Source organism: Anopheles darlingi, chromosome 3 (genome assembly GCF_943734745.1).
Source record: "Anopheles darlingi chromosome 3, idAnoDarlMG_H_01, whole genome shotgun sequence".
In the NCBI taxonomy this organism is placed as follows: domain Eukaryota; kingdom Metazoa; phylum Arthropoda; class Insecta; order Diptera; family Culicidae; genus Anopheles; species Anopheles darlingi.
In genome coordinates this window covers 67,975,968-67,988,467 of record NC_064875.1, presented here as the reverse complement: position 1 = coordinate 67,988,467, position 12,500 = coordinate 67,975,968, and the positions used below count along the sequence as shown (strand labels likewise).

Below are 12,500 nucleotides of genomic sequence, written 5' to 3'. Positions count from 1 at the left end.
CATAATTGATATATAGGCCCCTATTGCGAGTGTCTTGTCTCGTTTCCAAGACAAACGTCAGTCTGGTGTCGGTATTGCGAGTGTCTTGCTTGACTTCGATTTCTGTCTTGGAAACGAGACTCAGCTGTCTTGTACTCAAAGCTACCAGACTGGGAGTCTGCCAAACAAGACTGCGATTTAAGATTACCGTAACAGTTTTTTATTTAGCAGACTGGCGGTTGATTTGGAGGAATTTAATGGAATTAATCAATAATCTATTACCAGTAATCGATTATGTTCAATTGCACGAAATGGTTGTATACACATGTATACGGAGAATCGGTTGATTCTAAATGGGGTTTTGCAGGCCAGACGGAGCTCTTGTTAAACGGCACATTTTCTGAGAACCATGTAATGGGCTCAAACCTCAGCATTTGCTTTCGTGACGATCGAGTTCCTGAATAAAAATGCATCAGAGATTGAGAATAATTGAACAAATATTGTACGATTGAAAACATTTTTTTGATGAATTAAAACACGTTAACGGTAAGGAAACTCAAGCTGCGCGCGATTGTTTACATACAAAGTTGGGATTTTGATGGCTTTGGACAGCCAAATGAACAATTGTTCATTCAAGTATTCATGCGACTCTCGCAATACCGATTTTAGACAACCAAGACTCCGCGGTTTTTGCCAGACAAGACTGGTCGAGTCTTGTCTTGGAAACGAGACAAGACACTCGCAATAGGGGCCATAATCAATGCCGGACCGGTGGCGCTACTCCGGGGGAATATATGCAGCTAAAAATAAAACGCACAGACGGGTCTCGGGGGCGGTGGTTTTAGAACTCTAAATCGGGTCGATTCGCACGGAAAGAAAGAAACATCGCGTGTACAGCAGGAGCGAACGCAATTATGGCTCACGGTGCCGCAGCCACTGGTGCTGTCCATTCTCTTCGCTCCATGGCGTGCTATCGCCCAAGCACCGGCACGGTTCGATCGGCTAGGCCGTAAACAGGTGCAACGGGTTTTTTGGAGCACAAATGATCCAACTAGATGGTATTTTGGGATATTGGCTTTGCCATTCGGGCTATTTTCAAATCAATAGCCCTGCGTTGCTTTGATCCAAAAGAGGCCAACCGATATCACACAGCAGTTGCTAACGGCCTCCAGTGAGTAATCCGATTTGAGGGAATTAAATTAAAAGATATGCACCTTCCCCAGCAGGATGCGTTCATTTTAGGCAGCCCTTTATTGGGCCAAACTGGACCACGGGGCTTATTCGTTCGTGTCTCGTTCAATTGAACACGCACCGCTCTGCATGTTATGATGGATGGCATTTTCCACGGCCCCTTAATTGGGTTCAATAAAAGAGGGCTCCAGGATCGAATCAAGCATCCCGCGGAAACATTGTTGATACCCCGGGACTTACCCAAACTGATCATGGTTTTGAAAAACTCGGGCTGAATGCAGGTGGCACAGCCATCGATGGACATCGGTGGAGAGATCCGTTCCAGGTCGCTGTAGCTGTAGCCGACGGAGCCATAGCTGGTGCCCATGCTGGCCAGCAGAGAGTGGTGCAGGTTGGCCGCATGATGCATCGAGGGGTGGACCGTTCCACCGTGCGTCGTCTGCTGATGCGGATGTGGGTGATGCTGTTGATGATGATGATGATGGACTGGATGATGAGCGGCTGGCGGTGGTGGAATCATATCACTAACTCCACCTCCCGCTGCGTAGTCAATGCCAGTATTACCGGCGGTATTCACAGCAGCCCACAATCCGGCCAAGCCGAGCGGCACCATCGTGGCCAGATTCTGGCGTTGGACGTTGCGTGTCGCAAACCAAAATCGCTTGATGTCTCCGAGGCGCAGTTCGGCCGCACAGTCCCGTGGCATATCGTGCACATCCTGCTCCGTGATCGTCAGCAGGCACCGTCCATCGATGTCCTCGCGACCGATCCATTCGATGATGCGCCGCGAAAGGCCCTCTCGCCGCGCCCAATCGCGCACTTCCTCACTACTCCAGCCCAGCACGTTCGGGGGTGTTTCCGGCATTCCGCCCGGGCCACTGTTTACATGATTTTTAAGCAACTGACCGAACTCGTACGCCACCTTTTGCGAAGACATCGATGCAATTATGCAAAGTAGGTTAAATTCACCGTTGCTCTTTCTTTTCCTCCACTTTCCTCACGACACGATTATGACGTCGTGGACACGGTGACGCATCGGGTGATTTTGCGAGCGCCCGAAAACGCCGAGATCCTTAATCTACACACCGTACACCGGACACTGGACACCTTGGCCACCACCGTGAATTCAACGTACGCACTTTTAACTCTTCGCGGACGCAGCAGCAGCCACCAGATTTCGACCGCTCGCTTTCACGGAAGATCCGGATGTGAGCTGCACGGACGGAGGACGGCATCCATGGGCCTGTCCGTTATCTTAACGCCGGCACGGTTTCCGAAGGCTTCCTTTCGATACACTCGGATTGCGGCCACAATTTTCTGGGGTTGATTGTTCCTTAATTCATCTGTATCCGGAACTTGTAGGATCCTTTTGGATCGTCCTTTTAGAACAGTGAAAAACAAAAGGCAAATCCTTTGCCTTCGTCTTCAATCGCTCGTTTCGTGGATCTGAGCGCACTTTCTCGGCTTTTTATTGGCACTTTTCCAACGCGAATGATTCTAATTTGTTCTGAAATCGCGCGAAATTATTCCCAAAATTCACGAAATTGTTCAAAAAACTTTAAAATCATCACTTTTCTAACCAAAACAACGGTACAGTGCCACGCAGCCTCTTTTTCTCGCAAAATTTTGATTTTTGATAAAATATTTGCTTTATTTTGGGCAAAATGCGGATATTTTATCGATCATCACTGTAAACCGTCAAATTCCACGTTTATGAAGACCGCGTTGAAGCTGAGTTAAATCTGAAAACGGTTCCGGGCATTTTGAATTTTTTTTTCTAAAAAACGTTATCAAAAACAGTTTATCATTTATTCAAATTTAATGAAAAAAGTCCTTGTTGTACAACTATTTTTACAAAAAAGGGCCCCTTAATGTACCAAGGAAATGACGAAAAATGGAGATCTGCACGCGTGGCGCAAATTCGATCTTTCTCTCGATTGATAGATCTACTAAAATAATTAAAAGGAACAAGTTCAAGGATTCAATTAAAAGGAACAAGAGTTAGAAAATAGGATTTTAAGTATTGCAGAAGAATTACCACCTTTAAGATATTAGAAAACCCCAAAGATCTCCCAAAGAAAGTCAGCAGCAGCTAGGAATCCAAGAGCAATTTTGGAGAGCAGAAAATTGCAAAGCAAAAAAGCACACATTCCACGGTTTTATTGACCATTATTTATATTTCCATCTTCTTGCGTCTTGACAAAATATAGCAAAACCGGTCATAATAATAGCAATGATAAAAAGGATTACACAGTAAGCTGTAGTCTAATAATATGCACGTAGCAAAAATACGCCTCCATTTGCCACAGTCCAAAGTCCCTGTTGTATTCTGCTTGTAAAAATCATGTAGGCAAATTAAAGGTCCGCGTTTTCGGGTCCATGCTGCTATCGATTAAAGGGATCTCGAGCGTTCATGCAGAGTTGGAACTTCTGTATGTATCACATACAATTTACCGCCTGGCTTTTAGGAGCAGTACTCTAAATCCAATGGTTTTAACAAGTTGTGCACGGCGTCTCAATTTTGTCTTTTGCATAAACCAAACCAGACGATTTGGCGCACTGGCTCTCGCACTCACCTATTTTAACGCTAACTGTAGTCATTTTTTTAAACAAGAGAATCACATTTATGGCCTAAACTTGGTGCCGAACACAATCTCCGGTACATCCGTGGTCTCGCGAGTAACGAACGGATTCTGAACGATCGAGAACACGGTAGGACGCGGTACGTTAACAAACGGTTACAGGAGCCCAGGGAGCCTGGGGGACGAGGGTATTGTCGGAGGCCACGGTTCATACGTTGCTATACTAGAGATGGTGGATAGGTTTAGATGCTTAGCGAGTTTTGATTTCATTTAAATCAATCCGATACAAGTACAAACTACTTTTATATATTCGTATATAGTCAAGGTAAGGCAATCGAGCAAAAGAGGGACGACAAATTTAGACAACTCCAATAAAACATAAACGAGCAAAATTCCAAAAGAGAAAAAAGGGTCAGTTTCTCCATCCGGTGCTCCACAGCTCGAGAAATCGATAGGAAATATAACTCCATTTCTTCCACCGGGTCGCGTACCATCATCGCTACTGTAAATAGTATCGCATACGTTACTCTAACAGTCAGAAGTAGTTTGCTCCTTTATCATGCCATTAATGCATGCAGCAGACGATCAATTAGCCAGCTTAGTTGCCCTTACACTTGTTCCACCGGCATTACTCTTTTCGAATTATTTAGATTTATCTGTTATCATCAACTCGCAAGGCGACAATCGTGGATCTTCCTCGCTGCCATTCCTGTTTCCAGGATGGGATCTCTCTTTCGTGACTGAGCCGTGATTTAACATTTAGATACGATTCTAGTTCTGCTCGCTGAATATGCATTGGATTATCTATACTACTAAACACTAAAGTAACATCTGCAGTAACATTCGAAGTGAGAGAAAGATGCAATTTTCTTGTGCTTCGTGTCTTCGTATCGTCACACATTCGATCCCTTTTTCGTTTCCTCCAGTCGTGCTTCCGGTAACGGAATTCTATTCTGATTTCGCTGCGTTGCATGTGCTAATGTTGGCTGGCCGTATAATGACTATTTGCTGTTACTCTTGGCTAGTTTGGGTCGATTTCTTCTATTTCCTTTTCCTTGGATGTGCAATTATTTAACTTGGATGAACGCGTATTGTGTTTAAATATTCCTCCTCTTCATTATTACATAGCGAAATAGTAACAAACCGGGCCTTCGTTCTTTTCCCGATCCTTCCTTACTCGCTGCTCTTCACTCCGCGCCATACGAATAGTTAGTATGAGCAAGGAACGGATAAACGAGAATAATTCTTGGATACTTTTCACCACTGACTTGAAGGTTGTTTCGCATTTATTCCAGATAAAACCATCCCCTCTTGTTGCCACTAAGCTGGTTTCAGCGGGTTCTTCATATATGTCGCATATCTTGCATTAAACCATTGTATGGTTGGTGATTGAAACTAACAAAACGAACGCAAAGCAAAAGGAATATACGGCGCGTGCCTTACGTACATTGTCTGGCCACGGTGGTGGCCGAAGAAAACGAGCTTCGTAATGATTGATTTGAATTTTTGTATCCTTTATGAGGCCCGTCGCTCTCTCTCTCTCTTTATAGCTCCATGTTGCTTTCGATTTCTACCCTTAATAAGTACGATGCGCTGGATAATGGATCCATGTTTTCGCCCTTCATCTTTACCAACTCCTGACTTAGCTCTAAATGGTTCCTCTTAGAAATAGGTTTCACAATTCAAATTCGTTATTCGCTTGCTCCTTACAAACACTGTAGTGAATAAATGGAACAATACCGCCAACAAGATATTAAGGCAAAATTATCCAGATTTTGTGTTCGTGTTGTAACGTCTAACCTGCTGCTTGATGTTCAATGCCATGTAATAGAGAGAGAGATAGAGAGAGAGCCCCATTTATCAGTGTTATCGGCAGTGATTATCAGGAAAAAAGCGAACCGACACAGAATTATTATGCATTATGCATCGCATTGCATAACGTTCGTTTGGATCGGGAAGTACAACGAAAGGCGAGTGAGGATGCATGTATCGAAAAGGCAGAGTCATCTGCTCCGCGAACTATACAATTGAAATGTGGGTTTGCAATGTCTCGCAGGTGCTAGCGGGTGGGTATGTACTGAGCGCACGCGGAATCAGAGTGTTTGTTTTAAACATTATTTCGAAGACTATCCGCGCCAGATGTACTATCGACGCCGGGAGAAGCCTTATCCTGCCCCAAAAGGCCCATTCTAATTCAGTTCTTCCGCTCTAATCCTTGCACATAGAGGTATCCATAGGGCTGGCCGGTTGAACGAACGAGGTCGTCGTTGGTGCGTGACCAACGATGCCACCTCCACCGCTATTGAATGAAATATTACTGCTAGTGTTGTTTGAGCTCGAGCCAATGCTGCTATTGAGCGAGGTCACACTGGCACCGCCACCAGCACCACTGCCACCGAGCAGTGGAAACAGGTGTCCAGATCCAGCAACGCAGCCCGGTTGCTGGCCAACGCCACTGGACGGGGCGTGTGAGGAAAGCACGTTCGGTGCCGATGTGTTCAGTCCGATAGGTATCGCTGGCTTAATAAACCGTTCGCTCGCCCGTCGGCTCACAAACTGCCCGCAAGCGATGCAACGGGTCAACCCACCGGGGCTGATTGGACGCTGACTGGCAAAAGCGGAAACGTTCTCATTGAACAGTCGCTCATCCTCGAACTCTAGCGATGATTCCGATTCGGACAGATGCCGGGACAGTGCTTCTCGGCGTTCGACTTCAAGCTGCAGTTTACGCTGCAGCCGCTTGTTCTCGTCCCGGATGCACTTCTCTTCCTGCGCAAACTGTTGTGTCTTTTCCTGGCTTTCCTTCTCTGCCGCCGCTAAGTTGCTGCGTAGCTGATCCACCTCCGAGCGTAGATTGGTGATGTGGGCCGTCAGCTTCGAAGCGGTATCGTTACCGTTCTCGCTACGGTGGTGAGTGATCTCTCTGCGGGTAAGAGAACAGTATTAATAGCAGAAACAACTTGGAACTCGGGATGATTGCTCACTTTGGACTAGTCGGATCGGAAACTGGCTGATCAAGCTTGATCTGCAGTGAACGCTTCTCTGCCTCCAGTTTATCCATACGCTTCCAGAGTTTGTTCACCAGCGCTTCCTGCTCCTGCTCGAGCGTGTTCTCCAGTTCCACCATCTCGCGACGCAACTGCTCGAGATGATTCTGTTTGGCGGATGTTTCCGCCTCGAGCTTCTCGATCTTGCGCATCAACTTGTTAACCAAACACTCCTGTTCCTGCTCCAGCGTCTGCTCTAGCTTGCACTTCTCCTGCCGTAGCTGATCGAGCTTGCGCGACAAATCGTTCGTCAAACACTCCTCCTCGCGCTCGTAGTGATGTGCTAGCGTTTCCTTCTCCTTCTTCAGCGCCTGAATCTTTTTGAGCAGCGTATTTGAGATGTACTCTTCCTCCTGCTCGGCTTTCGCTTGCTGTAATCAGAAGAATCACACCAGCCGCGAAGGATGAGGATGATGATAATGCGACCAGTGACAGAGGACAGCTAACTCTACAGCTAGATGCATATGCACTTACGATGATAACCGATGCTTGGCGCAGAGCACGGTTCTCCTCCTGGATGACTTTGACGCGAATTTTATACGTTTCCAGCTCCACCTTCAGAACCCTGGCGTCGGAGCGGGAAATGGAAACAGGAAAATACAACAGATGCATCAATACCGATAGTGCCAACCAGATGATAAGGTTAATGCGACAAAGGCAAACAGCAATGTTTAGTGTGTTCCTACTTACTTGTTCTGTTGGGTAAGGCTTTCGATGCGCTTTTGTAGCTGCTCACGAGAAACCGGGCTGGGCGGTAGCATCGCCCCACCATCGAGTGAGCTCTCCGACTCACACGGACTGTCCATTTTGTTGGGCTACAAGCAAAAGGAAAGCAAAAGCGTGAAAAGGTAAAAATACCTCGGATGAAAATGCAATGCCAAACAAGTCGCAATCCTCGTCCGTCGTCCGTGGCGAACGTCCCTCCCGTTTCTGCTCCGTTTATCGAAAAGCCTAATCTGGTTCATTTTGCACAACTAGCCACCTCTTGCAGGTTGCAGATAAGACTTGCAACAATGCAAAAAAAGCGGATGCATACCGATAGTTGATGGTTAATCATCCAAAACGGGGCAGCTGTTTGGTTTGACGAAACAACAATGTTTGAGATGCAATTACACAATTAATCCTCGCAACCCTCAAAACCCAGCTGCTGGCAATATGTAATTTTTCACTTGAGAACTGGCCAGAACAATTGAGCTCCTCAAAATCGTGTGCCTTCGTCGTCGATGGAGCTTGGATTAGAAAGCAACAGCCAGAAATTGGGCGAGGAAGGAAGGACAGAATAATTGAAGCAATAGAGGATGGGATGGGCCGGAAGCCCAAATCAAACGGATGGCCCGCCCGGTCGTGGGTAACTTTTCATTCGTTTTCCTCGCCGTCTTCCGCAATTCGCAAGTAAAAGGCTGCTTCGCGCAGTAATTCTTCACTTATTTTACTTTCGGCCGCTCACGGTCCATCTTTCTTTCGCCACCTGTGACGGGGTTTATTGCTCGTCGATGATGAATTTTTGCAACGGGCCCCCGGCCGCACCTTGCCAGAAACCGAACCGCCTTTCTGCGCTTCCTGCAGCCGTAATCACCTGGACAATCGGAGTGGATACCCCAAAAATCACGGCGCGACACCGCCAGATTCGCAGATATTCGTCGATATCGCGGAAGGAAAAAGGCTTCCGGAATCGCGCGAGAAGAAAGTGGCGATCCAAGACGATCGTCCCCGGATACGGAGCGGCCAGTTCCGCCTTCCGGGACTTCCGGGAGCCTTCCGGGAGCTACCGATTGGGGTTTTTTAAAGCCTGAAACTTACATCCACCTTGACTCCGAAGAAAACCCGGGCTCGGGGCGTGATCGGGGAAACTGGGAAAGAGTTGTCGCACAGCACGGAACTCGCGAAAATCGCACAATTTTCCACTGATCGCCAGAACGCGAAGAACAAGTTTTCGAGAAGGATTTTCCGATTTTCCTTGATGATTTTTTTGATTCACGGATTTTGACAGCTGTCAAAACGGGAAATTGGAGGTCGGCTAGCGGTCGAAAAGCGCTCGTCGCGGACCTTTATCCGACCAAACGGATTTTGAAGAAGAAAAAAAGACCGAAATTTGCAAAAAGAAGTCGAAGAAGAAAATTTCCGCGTTTTTCGAAACTGCGCGATTTCGAGCCGCCAACTCGGGCCACTAAACGCCGCCGTCAATAAATGCGTCAATTTGCGCGTTCAAGCAAAAAACAAAAACAGTGACTCACGAAACGAAACAAAACGAAATTTATTTCCCTCGAACTTTATTTCCTACGGAATTTTCCTGATTCCGCTGGCGCGTTCCGAAATCGTAGCGAAAACCAACGCGAGTGCAACATGTTTTCCAGCGCTCCGAACTACACCAAACTCAAGACGAACCTGCGCCTGGCCGTCAATCGGCTAAAGTTGCTGGAGAAAAAGAAAACAGAGCTCGCGCAGAAAGCACGGAAGGAAATCGCGGACTATCTGCAGGCCGGCAAGCCGGAACGGGCCCGGATCAGGGTGGAGCACATCATCCGCGAGGACTACCTGGTCGAGGCGATGGAAATCGTGGAGATGTACTGCGATCTGCTGCTCGCCCGCTTCGGAATGGTCACGCAGATGAAGGAGCTGGACGAGGGCATCGAGGAGGCCGTCAGCAGCATCATCTGGGTGGCCCCCCGGCTACAGGCCGACGTGCAGGAACTGAAGATCTGCTCCGACATCTTCACGCTCAAGTACGGCAAACAGTACGCGGAGCAGGTGCGTGCGGCCATTCCGCCACACCGCGTGTCCGACAAGCTGATGCACAAGCTGGCCATACAGGCCCCGGCTCGGCTGCTGGTGGAGAAGTACCTCATCGAAATAGCGAGCATCTTCAACGTGGACTATGAACCGGATCCGCAAGTGATGAAGGATGACCGATCGAGCGTCATGGATGATATCCTCATCGATCTCGCCGATAAGAACAATCTGGACGGATCCGCCGGAGGCGGTGGTAGCGGTGGGGCCGGTGGTGCTCCCGGAGCGGGATCGGGAGCTTCTGGTGGATCGGGAGGTGGTTCCGGAGGCAGCACGGTCACGGCACCAACGGCCGCGGGTCCTGCACCGGTAGGATTCGTGGCGTATCCCCCTCCGATCCCGAAATTGCCGACCACTGCTCCCGTTGTTCCGTTCCAGTATCCAACGGTAAGTTTATGAGCCTCTTGTTCGATTCGGATATTGAATTATCTCCTCATTGTCCTCTGGCCCGTTCTAGCCTGGCCCCAGTGGCGGAGTGCAGCAGTTCGGTGGTGCCAGTGCTCCACCGTTCAACTACAACATACCACCCAACTCGTCCGAGAAAGAGGAGATCAAGGATTTGAACATCAACGCGAACTTCATCAGGGAGGAGAAGGGTGCCAACGAATCGATCGGCCCACCGCCTTCCTACTCCTCGCTGAGTCCCGATGACAATATGCAGGTAAGATTCGGGCAGGGAAAACGGCCCACTCTGGCCGTCGATGGTAGGCTTTGGTGTAACGTTTTCATTTTCCTTGGTTTTGCTTATAATTTGGGATGATTGTGAGTATGCAAAGCCACCCGCATCGGTTATCTGCATTGAAACGCATGATTGATGTAAGCTTCATGGCCGGCTTGCAGTAACGATTTCCGTTCCGTTTCCGTTTCTCATCTCTTCACTCTCCGTACTCCACAGAACTCTACCAAACCGAAACCTCAGCCTCGCTCCAAGTTTTCGCCGGATCTGAACTTCCCTGAACTGCCGAATGTGCCGCTCGATCTACCGGAAGTGCCGTCGGGAGGCAATCACGAGAGTAAGAACGATAACGAGAACGACGAGATCGATTTCGATGACCTGTCGCGCCGCTTCGAGGAGCTGAAAAAGAAAAAGTGAACCCATGCTTACCGAGGTTCGTGCCAGCGTGGACCGACCCGCTCGTTGATGTTTAGATCTTATATTTGTTTATGCCGTGCATTATTTGCCGATACTATGTTTACCGATAAGTTAGCATTGATTAAGCTAAGCGAAGTGTAATCATGCCGCAACCAATAAAAAAGATAAATTGTGAACTTGTACAGGAAATTAGATGCGTGCGTTAATTTGATAGAATATTGCTAAGATCTGTACAAAATTCCGCTAAATAGGTTGATAATTTTCCAAACTAAACCGTTTCATTTGAAAAGAAACCTTGCATTTTCGCGGGTTTTTATAGGTTTGACGTACGGACGGCAGGTTTTCAGCCAAGACGCGACAACGGTTTCGGCCGGTGGATTTCGGCAAATTCCTGCGATATTTTTCTATTGAGCTCTTAATAAGTGTCTCTAACTAGTTAGGACGGTAAACTACGGTTCACTTCGGTAAGCTGCGGATAACTGCGAATCCTATTCAACCAGCCAAATGAGAAACATGTTTTGTCCTGTTTTGCACTTTTCCAGAAAACCCACAAGCTGCGCCAACAAGAAGCATTCCGAGGTAGCGATACATTTGCAGAAAAAGCGCCATAATGACCATTAAGAAGGAACGGCCGATACGGCGTATGCTGATAATCTTGCAAAACGGCGAGATGTGGCTGATCATTTTTAAGCTACCGAAGATGGGCTGCACCGTACAGGAACTGCTGGAGCAGCTCGGCGTGCAGTATTCACCGGAGAGCAATATCCAGTGTTTTATAAATCCGGGGGGGTATTTCGATTACATCGTGACGGTCGATCTGTAAGAAATAACTCCAGCAGCAGCAGGAGCACTACCAACGGCAGGAACATCCGCCGTGTGTTTTGAAAAACCTGCTGCATTTATCGAATGCGTCGTAAAAGTCGTTACCTGAGCTATTTTTGGCCAATATTCTAGCATACTTTGATTTATTGTTCGCTTGTAAAAATATACTACAGATCCCGAGTACACTAAATAAATCAAAGTAAGCTACAATATTGAGCGTGTGTAGCCTAACGGTGACTTGGAATAAAGAATAAATGTTGGTTAAATAGAACTGATAAGGTAAAATAGATCTAATGCCACTAATTAAGTGAAATGTTCGATAAAAGGGAAAACCGTCTTTTCAAAAAGTATGCGTTTTTGCGGTGACTGACAGCGGTCGTCAGTTTGACAGGCCAGGTTGGCGTTTGACTTTTGATGGGATTTTCACTTCTTTGTTCAGCGTTTTTGCGAGTGGTCCCGCGGATTTGATCGAGGTCCCACTAGCAGCAGTGGGACCACTGTCCCCGCTTGTGACGTCATAGATTTCTTCCGTTCGATAATCCGTGCTCCCGAGTGAACAAGTTGCGCGTGGGACCAGGGAAGTGAAAGGGCCCCTCTCCCCGCCAAGCCCGCACCAGAATCGCAGCAAATCCAGCAAAAAAAGCCTGTGTGGCGACGTGCGTGCGTGCGCGTTTGTGAGCGCTTGGTGAAAAAACGTCTCGGTTGTCGCTTTGGCCGCTGCAAATCGACAGAAAAGTGGCTCGGCTTGTAGGGAAGCGAGCGAAGCATCAGATAAGCGATCGAATTAGTCTCAGGAATCGCGGAGAGCGGAGTTTTCTGCTGTTTTCGTCGTCCTGGAATTCCTTCGGAGGCGTCACTTGCGGATAGTTAGCCAGGGGTCCTGTAGATGGCGCGACGACAGTGATGGCACAAAAAAAAGAGTGCGGGACTGCGGTGAAACGGTGTTTTTAGATTAATTTCCTTTTATTGGACCTTAGTTTTATCAGTGCAAATAACATT

At 47.6% G+C, this 12,500-nt stretch overlaps 4 protein-coding genes across 4 annotated transcripts in view; 2 read left to right on the top strand and 2 right to left on the bottom strand.

The window, feature by feature from the left end:
* Positions 1 to 2,750, bottom strand: part of LOC125954797 (ceramide phosphoethanolamine synthase-like) — a 9,314-nt gene extending 6,564 nt beyond the window's left edge. The window contains exon 1 of the mRNA XM_049685405.1: positions 1,411 to 2,750. Coding sequence (XP_049541362.1) covers positions 1,411 to 2,107 — 697 coding nt within the window. The 5' untranslated portion in view covers positions 2,108 to 2,750. The remainder of the gene's footprint in view (positions 1 to 1,410) is intronic.
* Positions 2,751 to 3,297: 547 nt separating this feature from the next.
* Positions 3,298 to 8,770, bottom strand: LOC125954823 (coiled-coil domain-containing protein 6). Its single transcript, XM_049685452.1, has 5 exons — positions 8,600 to 8,770; positions 7,490 to 7,614; positions 7,274 to 7,364; positions 6,737 to 7,170; positions 3,298 to 6,675 (listed from the first exon to the last, which is right to left on the bottom strand). The coding sequence occupies exons 2-5, from the start codon at positions 7,603 to 7,605 to the stop codon at positions 5,961 to 5,963; spliced, it is 1,356 nt and encodes a 451-aa protein (XP_049541409.1). The 5' UTR covers positions 7,606 to 7,614; positions 8,600 to 8,770; the 3' UTR covers positions 3,298 to 5,960.
* A 299-nt stretch (positions 8,771 to 9,069) lies between these two features.
* Positions 9,070 to 10,862, top strand: LOC125954835 (IST1 homolog). The gene is made up of 3 exons (XM_049685469.1): positions 9,070 to 9,973; positions 10,044 to 10,247; positions 10,482 to 10,862. Exons 1-3 carry the CDS (start codon positions 9,143 to 9,145, stop codon positions 10,677 to 10,679), a joined length of 1,233 nt encoding a protein of 410 aa, XP_049541426.1. The 5' UTR covers positions 9,070 to 9,142; the 3' UTR covers positions 10,680 to 10,862.
* Positions 10,863 to 11,947: 1,085 nt separating this feature from the next.
* Positions 11,948 to 12,500, top strand: part of LOC125954768 (uncharacterized) — a 7,835-nt gene continuing 7,282 nt past the window's right edge. The window contains exon 1 of the mRNA XM_049685334.1: positions 11,948 to 12,500. This exon is cut by the window's right edge and continues 3,745 nt beyond it. The gene's annotated coding sequence lies outside the window, so the exon portion shown is untranslated.